At 38.1% G+C, this 22,145-nt stretch overlaps 1 protein-coding gene across 7 annotated transcripts; it reads right to left on the bottom strand.

The window, feature by feature from the left end:
- Nucleotides 1–393: 393 nt before the first annotated feature.
- Nucleotides 394–21,931, bottom strand: PEX2 (peroxisomal biogenesis factor 2). Of its 7 annotated transcripts, none has more exons than XM_082044466.1 (2): nucleotides 21,588–21,931; nucleotides 394–5,158 (listed from the first exon to the last, which is right to left on the bottom strand). In XM_082044466.1, exon 2 carries the CDS (start codon nucleotides 5,142–5,144, stop codon nucleotides 4,230–4,232), a length of 915 nt encoding a protein of 304 aa, XP_081900592.1. In that variant the 5' UTR covers nucleotides 5,145–5,158; nucleotides 21,588–21,931; the 3' UTR covers nucleotides 394–4,229. The 7 variants fall into 7 exon arrangements, with proteins under 7 accessions (XP_081900592.1, XP_081900593.1, XP_081900595.1 ...); XM_082044467.1 differs by having other exon boundaries at nucleotides 394–5,162; nucleotides 21,637–21,931; XM_082044469.1 differs by having other exon boundaries at nucleotides 21,637–21,931.
- Between the last annotated feature and the right edge of the window lie 214 nt (nucleotides 21,932–22,145).

Below are 22,145 nucleotides of genomic sequence, written 5' to 3'. Positions count from 1 at the left end.
ACAAATATTTTTCCTGGGAATGCACAACTGGTTGACATTCAAACGGTATGAAGCACCATTTTGAAACTGCTCCCTTGTGTTTTGGTTGCACACACTGTGACTTGCAGTAGCCCAGGCTACCATATTTTTGCAAAGTGTAACAGTTGACAATTTATTGCTATGACTAGTCTGCTCATAAGCAGAATTATTAAAAAGATAATTTACTTTGGAACCTAAAATTGAAGAATTTTTTATAGTGAACTGTAACTATAAACTAGTTTCCCACTTTGCATTTTAGTCTCATGCATACTGTGACATGAAATCAACTGACAGCCAAACCATTGAGTAAGCATGACTAGCCTTCCAATAAATAAAGAAATAGTCTCTTGAGAAAAAAAAACAAACTTCAGAACATCCTGTTAATAAGTATCTTTTATTTGTCAACTTGGTTTTCATAAGTTCAGTACATCTCAGATAATCACTGTAGTAATACATTCAAATAAGCACTCATTGGATTGTATTTAGAAAATATATTTCTTTCATCTTTCTTAACATCTTCACCACTTTGCCCAGATCATTCTTGCCCATCACATCTCGCACTTATGGAAAAATAAAGAAATATTTCCAGGTAATGCAGAAATCAGATACTATCCCCAACGTTTCTTTTACAGAATACTGAAATTCCTGCCTTAAGTCTTTTGCAAAACCTCTCTCAAAGCACATAGCATCAATGGAGCTGTGGTGGTTTGTAGAAGCAAGGAATCCACATTCTCTGACTCCTTCAACCTGAATGCCCCCAAAATCACACCTTGTGAAAAACAGTAGTTCTCAATCAAATGACGAGTTTTCTAATATGTTTATTAATATAATTAGCCTGTTTCAGTTATGGCTTCATTTTTTGATTCCTGAGACAATGAAAATGTTCATGTAGCACACAAAGACACAAAACAGAGCACAAATAAAAATGTTAATACAGGGTTGTAACTCTTATCCAAGATCAGATAAGACTTCTGGTCCTTTAGCTTTCTTAAATTCTAGGCATTTATCCTTTTCACTAATGTACATATGACTGCTCAGAAGTACATTCTTAGGGTAGCTGAACACCAAAAACTTTTTGTTAGAGAAAATGACTGAAGAGATTAACATTCAAAACCAAATATTATTCCCTCTACTGCAGGAAGCATCACCAGATGTGTCTTAGTCCTTTGTTACGATTGAATTTTAACCTGAAAATAGAATGCTTATGAGGACAAATTATCAATGCAACTAGTATACAAAATTAATTATCCTTTGACTCATCTACAAATTATTCTTTTCTGTAATATCTTCACGTTAAGACTTTTCTGCAGCTTATATATCACAAGACATAACAAAATAGAATTACAATATAAAAAAGTATATTTTTAATTTTAAAATGCCATAAGGAAGCTGTTGAATATTGACTTTAGAGTCCTCCAAAGCTAATGTGGTAGCAAGTTTTTCAATATGCAAGCTGGATCCTCAGTCTCAATGTAAGTTGTGACTACAACTAAGTGAAGGTTTCAATGCTTGGTAGATTAAAAAAATAAAGACAAAAAAAAAAAAATCTGTATCTGACAAAAGGAACCACTCTCTTCCCAAACTTTCTGTTTCTGTGAGATGCATGGTACCTGCTTACTGGCATGAAAAAGAAAAGAATTAAAGCCACAGATTAGGATGTAGGATCTTAAGGTAATAGAAACTGTTTATTTATGCCATAAGACAAAGACTACACAAACTTGGTCAGTGTTACCAACTACAAACCTAACATACTGAAGATGAGATACTACAGCAGTAGGCCAATGCTTTAGTATAAGCCATCATAAGTATCAAAAGCTGAACACCAGAAGAAAAACAGGGAGGCCAAGTGCAATACAGAACTGCCAGCAGAAAATAGCTGTTCAAAACTTCCGGAAACAGGTTTTAGCAGGGATGAAAAAGAGAGTATACATTTTGGTAGGATTTCACCTGCATGGAGCTGCAAGAGATAAAACAAACCTCAGCAAATTCACGCAGCTTAGGTAAATCGAACAGCAGGACAGAGAGTGGTGCAATGGAAAAGGAAGATAACATTATTTAAATATTCAGGGAAAATAAACATTTCTAAAAAGGAAAGAAGTTAACTCCTACATAAGAAGAACATGACACCCGACAGAGTCCAACGTAGAAAATCTGTGCTCTTTTGACACAATACTGCACTGTGACTTCAGAAGGAATGAAAAGTCCACGAGAAACAAACATCTGCCATGTTTATAAAACACGAACATTAGATGTGTACAAATCTTCATTAATTAAGACAGTTAAAGAGAGAAGTGGCAGGAATGCTGATGATCCTTTCCAGAGGCATTGGACGACCTCAAAGTAAGGGTTGCTAATATATTTATTTGGGAACAGCTATTAAGTGAAGTGGAAGGACAATTCATACAGAATCACTTCAGCACCAGCAAGCGACTCCAGGATATTCTCCAACAGACTTGACAGTTTTGATACTTATAATAAAGACAGATTTGTACCTGCTGGTTCAAATTGCAACTGCAAATAACAGAAATTTGGCAGGCTGCTGATATACACATTTGCTGGCAAATAGTATATCGCAGCACATATCTGGAAGCAGTTGCTCTGAAGTCTCTGTTGACTCACAGAACAGCATCAGAATTAATGAAGTTTTGGGCTGCCCAAAGATACTTACAAACCTGCTAACTATATTTAATTGCATCAGATGAAAGCGTTGTGTGTCACTAAAGATCAAAACCTAGAATTTAAGATCTTCAAACAAATAAGCTGGTGGGGTGTTTTAATCAGACACTGAAGATGTAATAAACCATTTCATAAAAGTACATCAAAGATACTGGATCAGTTGTTACCATACTATTTTTGGGACTGACTACTGATGATAGCCAATCAAGAACACAACCATCACAAAGTGATTTACTCAACTGTATAGGTTTTCCAGAATTTAATTTAAGAGCCAAAAAAGGATGCAATGTATTTTTGTGTTAATGAGACACTTCTGGGTAACACTCTCTGTTAAAAAAGGACTGCAATTTTGAAACAAACAAACAAATCCCAAACAAACCTCTTATAAAACCAGGTCAGAGAATAAGTGGATAAATTGTTAAAACAGGGAATAACAAAAACATTGTAAAGCCAACAGAAAAAGCAGAGAGTAATAATAAAAAACCATGAAGAGTTACCTATTTTTTTTAATATGTCTACATGAACATAACTGTGTTTGATCTTTTTTCTGTGTGGTAGTGAGGTGTTAGTGAGGTTGAGCACCTGCCTTGACCACACCAAAAAAAGAAACATGGCAAGTCCCAAAGACAGCATCTTGCGAGTAAACAGTTTTCTCCAGTGTCTCTTACTCAAAATAATGTGGGTTACCTTGGGGAGCTGCCACATTCCAATGCATGATGAACTGTATCCCTCAGCTTTGTAGGGAAGAAGTGGGAGGTGATCATATATACATCACTGAAGATCACAGACATATAGCTAAGTGAGAAAATCAGTCATCTCATGAAGGTCTAGAAGGTGCATCGTCTTTGCAAAGTAAGTGGTTTTATCTCCTGTAGGTACATGTTAGTTACAGAGTGTCTGTCTGCCAGATGGATCACGTAAAGCTTATGGTCTATTGATAAGAGAGCAATTCCAAGGTAGAGTGTGGCTGAATATGATGAAAACTGTTAATAAGCTGCAGAGATGACAATTCAACTTACACCTTTCCTTTTTGCAGTGGTTATCCCACTGGGAATTCAAATTTAAAATACTCAAATTTAAAATTATTCTTTAAGCATGACAAGGATAACTTTCCCATTGAATTAATCTACTAGCTAAGTTGGTAATGGCAGAAGCTTTTACAAAAACGTTGAGAAAACCCACAGAAAGGGTAAAAGCTTACTGGGCATCTTCTCCATCTTTGAAGGAAGTATATAACATGCAATTAGAAAGCAGCAGGCTGGCAAACTCTGGATCTAAAACAGAAAGACTTGACAACATTGGGGCATCAAATTGGGATCAAGTAGTCTGATATAGCAGAAGAGCTGGTGAACTCCTTGTCTTTCCTTCAGAGAGGCAAGTTGGCACTATTAGTCAGTAAAAAAATGCCAGCAAAAGAACTTACAGAGTCTCCAAAACCATCTTTAAGCCATCTGTTTACAATAATTTCTGAATTTTTCCATTATTCTCTGCAACAAAGTATTTCACATATAGTATAAAACCAAATCAATCCCCTATCAGGCATGCAGCTCTGTCATTTCAATTTTATATTTCAGTGGCTGAAGACTCTGTACCTCTAAGCCACATTTAGGACATGTAAAATACGCATCAGATAAATAGTTACTTTTAATACAGTAGTAACAAAAAACATGTGAACAGCCTATGGTATGAGGCATGGTAGGCCATTCTCCACATAGTGAACATTCCTTGCAGTGAGCTGCTAATGTGTTTTCACTACTGGAAAGACCTGCAATAGGCAAACACCAAGAAGAAATTTTAAGTTTTAGTTTCTGTACGTTAATAAGTGGTAGCAGATAGATCAGAAATTCAGCAAAGCCATGCCATAAGAGCTCCCTGTTCATGTACTCAAATCCTACCTGACGAACACTTTGTGGTTTGCAAAAAACAGACCTAATTCCTAGAATGCGTTCTGTTAGTGTTGCAAATGTTCCTTTCTGAAGAAAAATCAGAAAATTTAGAAGTCCACACAGTTTAAGAAGTCCAGATCCAAAGTTAATACAAGCCTTAATTTTGCAGAAAGATTGCAGTTGACGATTGCTAAATAAATCATAACATCTTTCTTCCAACCATCTTCCACCAACAGTGAAAATAAGATACCATAACTTCTGGTGTTTGCTCAGAGGCTGGTATTTCTCTGTCTGAGATAAGTTATTCTTGTATTGAATATTCAGAATAGCCTGTCCCACAGTTGCATTCTTGGAATAGATAGTGAATCTCCATAAAATAAGCCATAAAAATGCTTTTACTTCTGGTTCGATATGAGCCAACACCCCTGGTTTAAATCCATGAAAACAGCTGGTAAACTGGGACCACACTAGTTGTTCCAGTGCTTTGTTTAGTTCAAGCGCATCAAGTTGACTTATTCTGAGCACAGGATTCACTCTCTTTTCATTTCCGGTGCTGGAGGCCATTTCTTCACAAAAAACTTTCTAGGAATAAACATAAATAGACTTTAGTATGATGGAGTACTTAATATTATTCTTATTAAAGATAACAAAGTTGTAATAAACCAGCAGCAAACAAGAAATAACAAAAAAGTTTTTTCAGAATGCTATATTCATATGCTATTAACGTGCTGCAAGTCCTTTCAGGAAGCTTTACATTAACGTTATAAAATTTCACCTCAAAAGAAGTTATATTGCACTATATTTCATAAACATTAACATTTGTATTTGATTATAGAGAAGTGTTTAGCATTTTCCAGATATTTAGTAAACTCCAGATATTTAATATTTCACTATATAAATTTAAAAAAAATGCTGGGCATAATTGCAATATTCAGTCGGACCTTAAAATAAAAATACAAGATCAGAAACAAGAATTGTAAAACTTCATGGTTTTTCATGGAGAAAGGAGAAAAATGAACATAGTAACTATAATCTAGAAGAGAACAGTGGGGTGGATAAAAAAATTTGCCATATGAATACTTCAGTAGCTGCAGGTCAAAGTAAAATCTTAGAAATGCTAACAAATTTAAAGATTGCATACAGAAAGATAAGGATTAAAATTAGGGCGGGAATGATCAAATTTGCTAAATAAAGGTAGTGATCTGTTTAGTTTAGAGAAGAATCATTACATGAGATTAAAGGAATACTTAGCATTCAGGCAAATTATCATACAGTACATCACTGAAGCCTGCATGTATTTTCTAGAGCATTTTGACAGATGTGGGATTGTGCTACTTGTTGTATAACAAATTTCCTGGCAAGATTATTAATGTATACTAGCAACTTCAACAAATGTATACTTTTTTTGTTTAAGCATTAAAGAGAAAAAGAATTTTTTTTCATTACTTGATTTAAATGTTATTGTATCTGAAATTCTGCGACTAAGAAAATAAATGCAATAAATTGTAGAAGCAAAATATGGATAATGCCCCAGTAATGCAAAATTGTGGGGTAACTAATTTTTGGTTCCTTTTGTCCACATAAAAAAAGCCAAAGTGATGCAGAAGTGGCATATTTCAGGTAGCATGCAACATATTTAACTTGTTAAACCAGATTCTTTGTGTAACAGACAAGTAAGGGTCAACAGCTTTCTGGACAAAGTACAGAATAGGGTACTTCAAATCCTTATTTATAAGAGGAAAACCTGCTATAACACAAGACTGCTTTGAATAAAAGATGCTGTGTAGGATCCTATATAGGAATGGTTGCTCATGATGCCAAGAATACTGAAAAAACAGTCCTCCAAACAAATAACTGTTCGCTGAAACGGAGTGCACCGGAAGTTTTAAAACCCAGTATAAAACACTATTTGTAGCATTTCTATTATAGTTGGTCACATCTGTAAGGAAAGTATCATTCAAAGCTGACAACAAATATGATTTTTTTCCTAATGTATGCTGTACAACAGTAGTTTCCAATTAACTAAGACTGGCTATGTGGGTAGGGGATACAACACCTCCACTCAGCTTCTTTAAATTCCTCCTTTCTCATTAGCAAGCCAAGTATGCTGGAAGGTGGCATAAGGCCACCTCCTCTGGGCAGAGAGCTATGGGGTTCACTGCTTCAACCTGCACTGGCCTGCCAGGCCAGTGTACAAAGGTATAGAAAGGCAGCATCCCCAAGCCTGTCTCACTCATTTCTGTCTTCTCTGCAGTAAGCACCAAGGCATGGGAAGTGTTGTTGGGAAGAGTTACTCAGCATCCCCCCAGTCACTTACCTACTCCACATCACGATCAAGGGGTCAAACCAATCCCTCTTGGATCTTGCAATATCCCTTCAAAAAGTGCAGCTTCAATGACTGTCCGCCCTCCTACCCTTCATCTTCTCATCCTGCTGCCATTTTAGGAACCACAGCCTCCGATAACCATCTGCTCTGGAATCTGTCACTATGGTTTAGTACTATTCACTCATAATCCCTAAAGGCCTCGTGTTTTCTTCACTTCTGGTAACACCTAAGTCACTTCTACTCATTTCACTCCGTTCAACTCATTTCAGTTACCCTCCTATTAGCATTCTATACAATTACCAATACATAAAATCCCTTTTCAAAGCCCTAAAGCCATTGAAAGAGACATTTTGTCAAACAGTTTCCTTGATCCATCTACTATTATCCAACCTGAAACCATCTTTTCCAGCTGTCTTTCATTATCCCACGTGCTATGAGAAATTGCTGTTGTAGATTTCTAAAATATAAGATAGCAAAATCTGTGCAGTTTTTCCCCAGTATAGCTAGATTGTCTAAAGAAACCTCAGCAAGTGAGGAACAGGTCATCAGGAACCTTTCAAAGTTCAAAGAAAACATGTCAAATATACAGGATTATGATGGGTCATGAAATATGAAAGAAAGTCCATGTATCACTATAGGCTGGGAGCTGACTGACTGTAAAGATGCTTTGCATAAGAGGACTTGGGGATTCTGGTAGGCAGCAAGCACATAGCCAGCAGACTAAAGGGTGTGCTTATTCGTCTCTATTTGGCATAGGTGAGTCTACGCTTGCCATACTACGTCCAGTTTTGCCTCTTTTCTATCAATAGTACAAAAGAAATGTCAAGAAATTGAGAAGAGTCCAGCCACTAATAACATCAGGGAGCCACAACACCTGAAATATAAGAACTTGAAGGAACTCAGACGGTTCAACTTGAAGATAGGGCAGCTAAGAAGTGATCTAATAGTAACCTTCCACTACCTAAAGGTTACAGAGAAGATTAAGTCAAACCTTTCTGTGAGATGCAGTGAAAAAAAGAGTCAACTGGTTAAGTTGGTATGCGAGAAATTCCAATTGCACATAAAGAAACCAGAACAGTTTGTGCAAAGGGACTGTGTAATCTCCATCCCTGGAGGTTCTTAAAACCTGATCAAATGATGCTCTAAGCTACCTGTTCTAGTACTGAATTTATCCCCAGTTTGCACAGGAGGATGGAGCAGATTTCGTAATGATCTTCCCCAGACCTTTCCAAAAATCTGTGCATGCCTGATCGCAGTATCATATTCGTGACAATCCATTTTTTTTTCCCAAGCCTGTGATCCTTTATAGAACTTCATTGAAGGAAATTACTTAGGTGAACCTATTATTGTGGACTGGAACACTGTTTACAGAAAAAGGGAACCACTTTTGAACAAACAAGTCCAACAACTGTTAACCTTTAAAATTTTGCAGATTCCAATGAGTCTCCTTTTTAAAACAAAATGAGAATCAACACCACATATACTGTTTAACATATTTAATGTGTCTTCCTGAATTACCAACTAGAAGTTTGATTGAACTTTGAAGTAACTTTTATACAAACTGTATGAAAAAGGAAGAGTATCAGACAAAAACATAAGCAACTAATAATAAAGATGTACTTTCAAATACTTAAAATACTTTAAATTATGCTTATAACATTCCTGCGTAAGAAAAGATTTCTTTTTAATGAACCATTAGGTAAGCATTCTCAATTTAAGCAATAAAACTGAGCATTGTTCTGAAGTTCTTTGTTGCTAAGAACGACAGTTTGCCGTAGGCCATGGCTGTTAACTGGATCCTGCAAGTTACTTAAAGATTATATCCATATAGCTTTGATTTTAATGTGTAAGCACATTTCAGTGTGCCTACTGTTACATACAGGCTGAAGTGTTCTGCTATATGCTCTGCTTACTTGCTAACTTATTTAAGGTTTGATTGCATGTATAAGGTAGGTACTTCCATACACAAATATTAAAAGGGTAATTTGTATTCTCCTATGCAGAATATCTGCAAATCTCCTAAAGATCTGGATAACAGCAACTGTTTACTTGAGAGAAGCCTAAATTCTCATCTCTCTCTATTTTGCTATAGTAGGGAATTTTCATTATATTATTTATCTATGGTGTCCATTTTTTCAAGTTAGAATGATAAAGAACAAATAAATGATAATAAAGTTTTCCCTTTCAAAATCACTTCCCCTATACAAAATCCTTTCAGAAATGTGCTTTTTCAGTTTGTACCATTTTCACAAATAGTGGTAAAGATACATAATAAGCTCTGTGTGATTAATTTTTACGTAAATACACTTGAAGACAAAACACTAAAGAGTACTATTTGAAAAGTTTTTCCTTGACTTTACACCATCATAGATGCTGCAAAGAAAACAATAAAAAATTGCCTCTCAGAAAAAACAAAACCACAGAACAATTCTTTCTTAAATAACCTATAGTATGTCTGTTTGTTTGGTTTTTTTTACTAGAAAGATGAACAATCCTACTTGTACGGTACACTGTGCAACAAAAAAAAATATAATTATTGTATATCACCAGGGAAAGAGGAATTTCTTCTGGTATATCTTAGTGCTGTTATTGAGCATTGTACAAATTATGAATGAACATATTTTATTTGGAAACATGTTATTGACAGAAATCTATCAATAGTAATGTGAGTATTGTCAACAGCTTGTCAATATTAATGTAATTATGATTAACGGGCTAACATGGATTTTAGCTGTAATACCAAGTAACATCTCCTGCATTGCTGCTATCAATATAAGCACTATTATTGACCTGTTATGGGACTATCAGTATGAGATGTATTACCATCAGGCATATTTGTCAATGCATTCTGCTCACAAAAATTCTACATTTAAATTTACAGGTTTGTAAACTTTGCCTGCAGAAATATACAAATCCAAGTAATCTCTAGGGTGCCGTTTTATCCACAGGGCTATTCCACTGTGGATGAGTAATCAAGGCTGGTTTCTACTGGTTCAGTGCTACTGCGAAGACATTCCCTGCTTTTCTAGCATAATGACTAGAAGATAGACAGACATATATGTAGAAGCCTCAAGGTATTTTGAAGCATGACTTGTCAAAATACTTTCTGTGAAGCCAAATGAAAATGTATTTTAATAAGTAAAAAATGAACTTTATTCCTTACTGCTCTAACTTAAAACTGCATTTAGGATGCAAGAAGTAGCACACTCCTTCACTTTACTGAGTTAATGATTTAACTATTTTAGATAATCTCTTCCATGCAGCCAAAACATGCAGTCTAAGCACTGTACAGAGATGGAATGGACCACAAGAGACTACCTAATCCTGACTCAGCATGAACGTAAGCTCAAGAATATCTTGACAGATGTTTAACTACCAAGAAAGCTGATTCCACACTTCCTCTACGTAGCGTGTTCCAGTGTTTTATCACCCTAAAAATCTTTTATTCAATCTACAAGATCTTTATTATGAATAAAGATGGTTTCATTCCACAAGAGAAAACAATAACAGAGAAGAATTCCAGTCTACATCTTCTCAAGGGGAAGATTGGTGACGTATGTGAGGGGACCAGCTACATACAGAAGATCTGCAAAATAGACAATATATTCTTTCCTACAACATGCCTAGTATGATCCTCGAGGGAAAAAAAAAACAACACACTTCACTTTTTTTCAGTGGCATAGTTAGTATTTACCTTGAGGTCTACTATATATAACAAAACACAAAACTTTCAATCCCTCTTCAGCTTCGTATCATCTGTAACTTTTGTAAGTGCATGTTGTCTTCAATCATCCAACTCATTAATGCCTTTTCATCTTGACAGGGTGCTATAGATAATTACTCTGTAAAGGCAATTTTTCAACTTGATGCTGATAGTATCAGCATCTAATGGAGATAGTATCGATATTATGTTTCCCTAGCTTGCTTATGTAGGGAAAAAGACTTTATTAAAATCAAGTTACATTGTACCTAAAGTTCTACTCTTACTTACCTCGCTTTTCATTCTAAGAGGAGAAACAGACAAGGTTTCTTACTAATAGCTCATGTTAAACCATACTGGCTATTTTACAACCTCTCTTCTGCATATTTTTGGATACAAATTAATTGCAAACTACTTACTCCTGAATCTTTATTTGGAAACAAAACTGAGAGCTTCAATAATTCTCTTAGCAAAAGAATAAAGAGACACAAAACCACATATACACAAACTCATCTCACTGGCTATTTTTACCCCCCAAGACATCAAATAAATAAATAAATAAATAAATAAATCACATCAGTGGTGCCTAATTCCTCAATCATTCTGGGATGAATTTTATTAGGACTTGCCACTTGAGCACATCTATATTAAGATTCCTTAAGGCTATTCTTTCTGTGCTTTGGTTCCCCTCTTATTTCCTGTCTAAGATAATTTTATGAAGTAGCAGGTCACAATATATCTCTCTTATAAAGTATGAAGTAGAGAAACAGTCTTTGAAAATCTGCTACTTGTTCTCTTTTCTTATTTAATAACAGATCTAGGTAATGGATCTATCCCTTTGTGCCTTCTCTTACTTAGATTTTCGGGCCCTTCATTGATTCTTTTCTTGTGCTTTGCAAATTGAAAGTTACTTTATTCTTTAAAGTCATTGATTTTATTCTTACATTCATATGCTTTTCCTTTACATTCATCCCTAATCATGTTTCATTATTTCTGCCTGGACAACTCTTTTGATTTCCAGGCCACTGAAGAATTCCCCATATATAAAGTCTCTTTAACATTCATTATTATTATTTTAGTTTATTATTATAAACTATCTCAATACAAAGAAAAAACAGGACATACATTAGAGGTAACAGATTTTTTTAGTCTTTTCAACAGACTAGATTCTGCCAAGTCTATTCAGATCTGTGGCCAAGGCACCAGTGAAAGAGCTTCTGGTAAGCATGCTAGGAATCATACCCTCTTTGGAGAAACCAGCACTAACACACAGATCCTCTTCTCTTTAGGAATTATAGAATAATTCTGTCTGAAGAAGACCTTTAAGGTCATTGAGTCCAACCTTTAACTTAACACTGCTAAGTCTACCACTAAACCATGTCCCTAAGCACCACATCTTTTAAACACCTCCAGGGATAGTGACTCAACCACTTCCCTGGGCAGCTTGTTCCAATGCCTGAAAATCTTTTCAGTAAAGAAATTTTTCCTAATACCCAATCTAAACCTCCCCTGGCGCAACTTGAGGCTACTTCCCCTCATCCTATTGCTTGTTACTTGCAAGAAGAGACCAACACATTCCATGCTACAACCTCCTTTCAGGTAGCTGCAGACAGTGATAAGGTCTGCCCTCAGCCTCCTTTTCTCCAGGCTGAACAGCCCCAGTTCCCTCAGCTGCTCCTCATAAGACTTGTGCTCTAGACCCTCCATCAACTTCATTTCCCTTTCTTTAGACACACTCTAGCACCTCAATGTCTTTCTTGTAGCAAGGGGCCCAAAACTGAACACAGTATTTGAGGTGGGGCCTCACCAGTGCCAAGTACAGAGAGATGACCCCTTCCCTAGTCCTGCTGACCACACTAGTGCTGGTATAATGCATTCAGAATTGTGCCTTCAGTGCTGCCATACTGAGTGTGTGAGAGAGAACAAGCCATACCCTTGGTCTACTGTCCTTCCTTTTACGTTCACAAAGTTAGGCTACCAACAGATAGCAATGAAAACTATCTTTCCACCCACTACGAGAATGCTGAGATTTTTTTTGTTAATGTAAGGTGGTTTCTTCCTCCCCCCCCCCCCTTTCTTTTTTGTGTGAAAATGTATTCCATTTAACTGTTCTTCTCAGTTATTCTCAATAGCAAATAATATTTTAGATGTCAATTTGAAATCAATAAATTTTAAAAATGAAAAATTAAATTATATGTATCCAGTTAATTTTACAATCTTCCTTTACATCAAGCCTCATAATAAAACACAGAACCTGGACCCCAGCTGCTGAAAACCTCATGTTTTACCATTAATTTTCATCTCTTTCTTGCTCATCAAGTGTAGAGAGAAATATCCTCAGATCAAAGTCTAATTGGGAGCCCCAACTGAGCTGTCTCTTAATCACTGAAAAATTAACTTACCACTATATCATTACCTCAAATAACCTTACGAAAGATTGATTTTGTATCACTGTCTGGATTTCCATATGCTTCAGCCAAATACCTATCATTTTGTAAAGAACATAAACTGAGTATTTAACCATTTGGAATAACTACTAATACTAATTGAAAAGCCAGTAACACTGCCATCACAGAAAATCTTATTTCTTATAATCCTGGGAGGTAGATTATTTTTCAAGATGGAGAAAGTAAAAGAAAACATTGAATGACTGTAAGAAGTCAATTCCATAGATGAAATTCAGATTTTTCACTAATGAGGCTGAGTGAGCAACTATTAACATACCCCAGAATCCTGAATGCTATACTTACATTTAGTGTCAGAAGACAAAGTACAGGACAAAGATACATTCAAATTACAGGTTACTTTTCCAACTTTAACCCAGTAAACTTAGATTTCATAAAACGGGATACAGGAGATTAACCACTGCTGAATGCCTTAAGACAGCAAGAAAACATAACGATAGCTCATTGATTTATCTTCTATACACTACCTGCCAGAGTCAAAATATTAGGGCTTCAAGTTACAAAATCAAAACCAGCTCAGAGGAGCCAGAACTGATACAACAGTAATGAAGAGCAGTAGGTAAGTGCTGCACTGTTAGAAGCTGTACATCAGTCATTTCTGTCAGCATTTGATGAAAACTGAAAATCCCATGTCAAAGCAATACACTTTCTCGATGAATGCTAGCAACCAAGACTATTATTGGCCAACATTAAAGATATGCTGAGTACTAGGAGCTCTCACTGACTTGAGAAAAAATTGTGATCAGTCCGTACTCTTAACAGACAGATAAATAGATGCAAACAACTAGATCTGATAGACTAATTACTGCATAACTAATATTTCAGATACTACCTTCTAAAATTTATGATGTTAAATTTAAGGCTACAAGAGCTCAAATAAATTTGTACTCCCTGTAGCATAATGGCCATGGAAAGAACCATCCTACCAACTTCCCAGATATGGCCCTAATTTTCATTTATTAGAATAAATAGGAAGATAATTGTGTAACAAGTCATATGTTAAATCACTATTCTTCTTTATCCTATATGCCATTCGTCTTCTTCCCCCACCTTATTTCCTCTTTTTTTGTCATCCCTCTCCTTAGTATATCAGATTGCAAACTCATCTCTAAAAAGACTTCTCAATTGCACTAGTAAATCCCCACTTTCTGCTGTACTAAACTGTCCTGGTTTTGTTAAAAACAAGACCAGTTCTCTTTTAGTAAATTTTCCTTTCAGCTAAGTTCTTCTAAGTAACTGCACTTTTCTGAATTTAGCTGCAAGTTTTTTGAGATGCTGTGCTCTGGAACTGATAAGACGACCAATGAAATGCAGAAGAAGCCCACGTTTAGATTTATTGCTACAGCAACAAAGGCTTCTGGTAAAATTTTGCCAGCTCCACCATGAGACGGGTGTATTTGCAAGGAGGGGCAGACAGAGCAGGTGACTAAAACTCACCGAGTATTCCATCCCATACATGTCATACACCCTATAAAAGTGGGAGATCACGAGGGTCTTGCTCTCCTCGACCATGGCCAGCATCTGAAGAGGACCCTGCCCGTCATGCTTGCGATCCAAGGCCTCGTTCCAGACCCTGCATCCCTGAATCCAGATCCGGTTTACTGTGAAGTCCAGCCCAGGACTTCTGGGTGCCTGCCCTGCAGCTGCTGGAGTGAAACCAACTCTACCAAGCTGGTGGGAACACTGCACTACCGCGCAATATTCCAGATTGGTTTTGTATATTTTTATTATCTTCCCTACTTGTTACTAGCACTAATAAAGCATTTTAAAACTTTTTTCCGACTTGCAAGTCTCTCTTCCGTTTCATCCTTATCACCTTTCCTTTGCGGGGAGGGTGGGGCGTTAACAGAGAGCATCTGCCATGGTTTATTGTCGCCTTGCAGTAAACAGTGACAAATCTAGCTGTTGTTCCTTCTAATTATATTACTGATAAAGGAACTGAAAAGCTCAACAAAACAAAGCTGCATAGTAACTTGAGGCCTTCCAAAAAACATTATTCAAAAAAAAAAAAAAAAAAATTCGCTTGAACACCAAGATGAAGAGGCAAAATAAATGCCCAATATGCAATATTGACCCTCTTTCTTTGGACCTATGTAATGGGAATTATCACAGAATGGTTGGGGTTGGAAGGGACCTCTGGAGATCATCTAGTCTAGCCCCAGGGTCACCTGGAGCAGATCAGACAGGAATGTGTCCAGGCAGCTTTTGAATGTCTCCAGGGAAGGAGACTCCACAAACTCCCTGAGCAGCCTGTTCCAGTGCTCTGGCACCCTCAAAGTAAAGAAGTTTCTCCTCATATTCAGAAGGAAACTGAATATTATCTGGAGACATGACTTGCACTTACTGTTGCTAAACCAAAATGATGGAGGGTTTGGTTGGAGCAGTTTGACACAGCTGCAATTGTCATGTTTAACAAGGAAGGAACAGCCCTTTGCACTGAAAGTAAAAATCTCTGACTAATATATCAAGAGATATAAGTGCATGGCAAAGATAAAGATCCCTTGTACTACAAATACAGGTCTCAGCTGTTGTTGATCACATCAGCAGATGACAGGGAGACCCTTGTATTTGAAGAGATTGTGGTTATGATGAGGGTATGAGGTTCTGGTATAAGGATGGATAACTAAAAGTTACCTTACATTGCGTGTGTAAAAGTTAAAAGGATATAAAGCTTTGCAGATGTGCCATCCTTTGTGTTAAGCAGGTGAAACATCACACTGTGGCAGAGGTATGCAGCTCCTTTTCAGAATGGTTCAAAGACAGAACATGAATGCATGGTTGTGAGCTCACTGTGGGCCGTTACAGCCATAACTGTTCATTTGCTGGTTACTGTTACTTACCTGAAAAGTTGGCCTTATGCCTTGGGACATACATAGTATCTGCTTCACACTGTTGCAACGGCACTGTATCATATCATAGCTTCATTTGTGAAGCATAGCATCACTCCTAATTTTATGCATCTTTTCTATGACCCTCCTTACCTTTCTTCCATTCCAAACTACCTACAAAAAACAGTCATCTAACTTAAATTCCCATCTGACAGCTCTGTGTTTCTGTTCTGATCCATACGAAAGGATCACTGGATAGGTATGGAGATGCCAGGATGAAGACTGAGAAGATACGCAGAAGGGATTCAGAAGCAGTGTCCATTCTATATACTCAGATACAATTTACCATAGATGATAGAACCCTGAAACTTTGAATTAACCACCTCAGACTCCTCATTTATGAAACAGTCATTTTCCAGATTTTATTCCCAGATTTTATTCCAACTTCCTTCCTTTTTACATACATATGCATATCAACAGCACCATCATGAATATTCAGTGATATGCAAGTGTAACAATGCTGATCCAAGCACTGTGCTGCAGGAACATAACATCCTTTAACCTTTTATTAGAAATACTTATTAGATGAGAAAGGTAAAAACTGTCCTAAAAGCATAGCTAACTGATAATTAACCTCTGTCCACACCTGTACCAAAAGAAGGATTGTAAGTAACAATGCCATTACAGAATGTATATATTTACAGCATTTTAAAGCCAAGAAAGCCCTGTATCTACAGATACACAAGCTGATGTAATTTCTGACAGCTGTGGTTGCTTCCTCCCATCTTCCTTCAGCTGTGTATTGCCACCTTTTCTTACAGACTAGTGCCAATACTCATTTGACCCTCTACTGAACTGTTCTTTTATGTTAAACTGGCAGAAACCAAACCTGTTTAAATATATTTTTCTGCAAATTCCGTACACGAGCATGTCAGCACAGCATCAGGTTAAGACTTGTGCAGTACCAGTAGGAAGAGAGCCAGGACCAGGAAAAACAGGTAGTCAGGAAACTGGCTGCCTTTAAATCTCAGCATCATACTGTTATATCTGCAAGCAGTCAGTAGCAAGACAGAAAACCAAACCTTTCATTTCTCTAGAACTGTTCCTACTGTCTTCAAACCCAACATGCTGGATGTGCAAGGATAACACCACAACACTGCAAATATGAATAATGAAACTTTTTGTTTTCTTTCAAAAATGAACAGAAAAAAATATTATTTGTACAAGTCCGCTGCAGGACTCACAGGCTTGCAGCTGAGAGGCTACTCTGTTTAAATAAGTAATACTATGTGATTCCTCCCCACTCTTATGTTTTGATATGATTGTACTTTGAAATGCTTGGCATAGATAGGGACCAATAGGGATGCTGGGAAAATGAGATGTGCTCAGTGTCCCTAAATCTTGACAGTTTTATTACTTGGTAATTATGGTAACTTTAAGCATATGAAGGAAGACTGATGCTTACAGAATTAATAATATTACATTTGAATAGTATTGTTTTTGAATGTATTTTTCAAGTTTTCTTAGAATTTAAATTTGGATTATTTCCTTTCTTCTACAAGTACTACCAATATTAGCAAAAATGGAGATGGTGGAGATAATCAGTGGCAGAGAGCATTTTTAGAGAGACTGTTCCTACTGATAGAAACACAAAGAATATTAGGAATGATTCCACTTAGCTGTAAAGGCAGAAAACCTCCACATGCCCCTCTTGCAGGGAAAGGAGGAAGTGCCCAGACCCAGAGTCAAGTTTGAATCAAACACTGCACCAATGCCATAATTAGTCTTTCTTCTCAGATCATGTATTTGTCCTTTTTCTTCCATCTCAAAGTTTACTATTTCTCTCAATTTTTACCCTCTCTTCCTCTGATAAAATCTGCATTTAGTTTCCTTTTGAAAGCAGTCTGAAATAATCTCAGAGTTCCAAATTTCTTGCATTCCACCTCCGAACCAAAAAAAAATCCCTACCACAATCTCTGAGAGGGGCATGTTACAAAAAATCCAGCATCCTTTCTGTTCTCCTCCTGAAAATTTTTGTAAAGTTTAGATGTGAACTAATGATACCTGCAGATGTAGGCCAGATGCATGCCTAGTTCTAGGAACCATCTAGTTCATCTGAGAATCTGTAGGGCAGAGAGCCTGCTACCTTCTCTGTCCATGTACTGCACAATCTGACTCAGGAGTCTGCAACTTTTTAGCAGAACATACTTCCCCCTCCATCCTCCCCCTAAAATTTGCTGCTTTCAAACTTAGTGCTCAAAGAGCACAGAGAGTGCTGTGAAGTAGCTGGGTTTGAAAGCATACAATTTAATTAAAATGAGAGCTGTAGCATCGCACTCTTTCTCTTCCCCTTCACTAATCTATGTGAAAAAGTATATATTCTATTAGATCTCAAAAGCAAACAAACAAACAAACCAAACACACAAGAAAACCCCCAAACCAAACACAATCCCCCCCCCCCCAAAAAAAAACAAACAAAAAAACCCACACAAAAAAATAACCCAAACCAGCTTAAGCAGCCTGCCTGAAAACACCATACTGAAGCAACCTTCTCCTGCAGTCCAAGAGGTGCAACAAGTTGTAGGGTCTGTAATCGTTAATTGCACCAGCAATACAGTGAATTTGACTCTATTCCTATTTTTAGTCATATACAACTTACCACCATTTAAGTTGAACTTTTATATTCACCCTCTAAAAGCTCTAAAAACTGTGTGAATTCAGATGTTGTTCCTGGAAAGTTAGCATTCAGAAACCAGACCCTGCTAGGGAGGAATTTACATTAGGTTATTCTAACAAAAGACTGATTTTAATTGACAAAATTACCATCTTCTAACTGCACACATTACAAAATATGAAAAGAATGTACTTGTATGCATCTTAGAAGTTGTTCAGCTTAGTACATACTAAGCAAACGTATAAGGCTAACATATTTGTAGAGAGTTAAGTGTACTTACGATGTGAAAGACCAACAGACACTACATGATATTTATAGCATGGAGTTGGTTGTGATTTAAAGAAAGATATGCCTCTCTTGGAGCTTGCTGGCAAAGGGTTAGTTGTTTTTTTTTGCAGTCCTTCTAAAGTAGGAGAGAGCAGTTTCCCTCTCTGAATTTCCTTAGGTATGTCTGTGAAAGTCCACTGGTGAGTTGCCAAATACTGCTTCTGTATTTATTGCAAGCTAAGATTAAAAAAACAAAACCAAAAACAAACAAACAAAAAACAAACAAAAAGCCAAAAACAAACAAACAAAAACAACAAAAACAAACAAACAAAAAATTCAGAGTTGACTGTTAGCCCTCCCGTTTGATTTTTTATAAATGTGATAACAGGCGAAAGTAGAAAGGGATCAGCATGTTTCTTGTAAATTTATGAAGTCCAATCCCCACTTGCTTAAGCAGGACCATCTGGAGCCAGTTGCACAGGACCATGTCCAGATGGTTTTTGAATATCTCCAAGAAGGTAGGATGCACAACTTCCCTGGGCAACCTATGCCAATGTTTGGTGACCCCCACAGTAAAAAAGTGTTTCCTGATGTTCAGATGGCACGTCTTGTGTTTCAGTGGGTGCCCATTGCTTCTAGTCGTGTCACTGGGCACCACTGAAAATAGCCTGCTTCATAGGCATTGGTAAGACCTCTTGAGGCTTCTCCATGCTGAACATTCCCAGCTCTCCCAGTCTGCCCTCTTAAGAGAGATAGACCAGGGCCTTAATCACTTTTGTGGCCCTTTGTCACACTCTCTCCAGTGGGTTCATGTCTCCCCTGTAATGGGGAGCCCAGAACTGGATACAATATTCCAGATGTGCCTTACTAGGGCTGAGGAGAGGGGAAGAATCTGCTCCTTCAACCTGCTGACAACACTCACCCTAAGGCAGCTCAGGATAAACCTAAACTGACCTCCGTGTCACCAGAGCCCCTGTCCCATTCAGCAGTGAGCCCACATTTTCCCTAGTCATCCTTCCGCTACTGATGTATTTACAGAAGAACTCTGTGCCTTTGACATACCTCACCAGTTTCACTAAAGCTTTAATGGGAGGTGATTTTCTTCATTTGGTAAAAAGGATGTTTTCAACAAATGAAAAAACCACAAGTCTGGACCAAGGTAGGCCTAGAAGTTAAAAAGAGTTAAAAACAGAAGGAAAATTCTAAGCAGAGAGTTATTTCAGATGCCTTGTCCCCAGATTAATGCAAATTCAGTATGCTCTGTACTCAATATATGTACTCAATTATTACTTAAAAAAATGTAAACATATACACATAAAATTGTTTTATATATACATATATAAATTGTTACCTATAAAAATACCCAAACAGCTTCCCTCTTTCACCTTCCCACACTACAACACAGATTGGTGGCCAGGAAAGAGAACGTAAATATAAAATCTTTGCAAAACCTTCACAGACAATAGCTTTGAATGTATTCCACTTTCCAACTCACTTGCCAAAAGGGGAAAAAAGGAGAAAAAAAATCACGAAAAAAGCCTTTTTAAAGAGTTCAGTTACACATATTATAAGTGTGAAGTTATCTCTCTAACTCCATATCAGGTAACAGAAATGGATGCCTTCACGTAGCATTAACAAATTAAACAACATAATACAGAGATGGGAATTATTACTACCCTGAATAGTTTATTTGCTACCCTAATTCATGTCTCAGCAATTATAATTTGAGCTGTTTTCCTACTAATCATTACATAAACTAGTGATAATGGACATCCAGGAAGTGGAAAACAAACTGCTAACGAGTAGAAACTGAAGCACAATGAGGAAGAAAAAATTGTAAAAGAAAGTACTGATGAAAGGGACCAGAATAAAAATAGTAATAGCCTTAAAGTGAACACTTTAACAGCAACTGGTTGCTGAACTGCAGATTAATAATGGCTCTAAAGAAGTTAGCCATGAATTCACTGACTCCCAGTAAAATTAAACAAATGGCTAAAGATTTTGGAATCAGATTTTACTACAAACTGGCCTCACTTCATCTTTGACCTTGGTGAACACTTCTCTCCCACTGAGAGGTAAAAGATGATACAAGAAACATACTTATGGACTGAAAACAAATATACAGTGCTGTGGTTTTCAGTATGGGCTATATCATAAGTGGAATTTATAAAACACTGGCCATTCAGACTAGATCTACATTAATTTTGTGTCAATTTTGTTACTTACAGGCTGCACAAAACTTGGATTAACAGAAGGGAGCTACTGTCACCTTTAGCAGGCAGATCCTATAGGAAATCTTGTCACCCATAGCAGGCAGTCACAGGAAAGACTTTTATAGGTCTTAAAGTTTCACTCTCTAAACTGACATTAGAATAACAATTTAGATAAAAGTTTCCCTCTGCCAGAATATTATGCCCTTTCCTCTCTACAGAGCACGTTGCCAGGCTCTGTCCTTCCTTACCTTACACCCCGGGCCTAGCGGGATACCTTGCAGTCTATCTGCATGCTGAGACACGCACCAGGAGACAGAACGTCAGTGGGACTCACGGAACTGCGGCGAAACTCAAGTTTCTATAAAGAGGGCCAGGAGAAGCACCCGGGGGGGCTGCCCCGGGGAGCCACCCCGAGCGAGCTGCCAGACCGGACTCTGTCGACGGCTACGGCTCCGGCTCCGGCAGCAGCGCCGTCCGCCGCGGCCCCCCTCGCCGGCAAGGCCGGCGGCGCCCCCGCCCCGCGCCTCGACTGACCTGCGCCGCCGCCGGGACTCTGCAGGGGTACGGGCGCGACGGGATCTACCGCGAGCTTCCTAGTGAAGGCCTACGGGGTCGGAGTCTTCCCGGGCCGCCCCGGGGACTCTGCCCTTCGCCAGCCGGCTGCGGCCCCGGCCCGCGGGCGCTGCCCCACCAGCAGGCCCCGCCACGTCATAGAGCCAGCTCCCGCTGCGTAGAGCGGCTACGGCAGAGACAACAGACAGCACAAGTAGCGGCCTAGAGTGGCTTTACAGGAAGTACTCTGGGAGGTCGAGATGACGCGCTAGAAGGGCTCCCGGGATGGTATCCGTGCCAGGGTGAACGGCCGGGCGGTTTGACCGACAGGCCGAAAAGCAAATCAGTGGCTCGAGTTTGGCATGAGGAGCCAATGGGAGAAGCAGGAGGCGGGGCGGTTGCGGGATCGAGCGTGGCGGAGCGGGTTGGGGTGGTGGGTAACGTGCGTTTCTCGGTCTTTGTGAGCGTCAGGCGTCCTGGTGGAACCGGAGCTGCGGTTTAGCCATCTTCGGCTCGGCAGGCGCCAGCAGCGGCTTCTGT

Source organism: Streptopelia decaocto, assembly GCF_964273445.1.
Source record: "Streptopelia decaocto genome assembly, chromosome: 2".
In the NCBI taxonomy this organism is placed as follows: domain Eukaryota; kingdom Metazoa; phylum Chordata; class Aves; order Columbiformes; family Columbidae; genus Streptopelia; species Streptopelia decaocto.
This window is presented reverse-complemented; position numbering and strand designations above follow the sequence as displayed.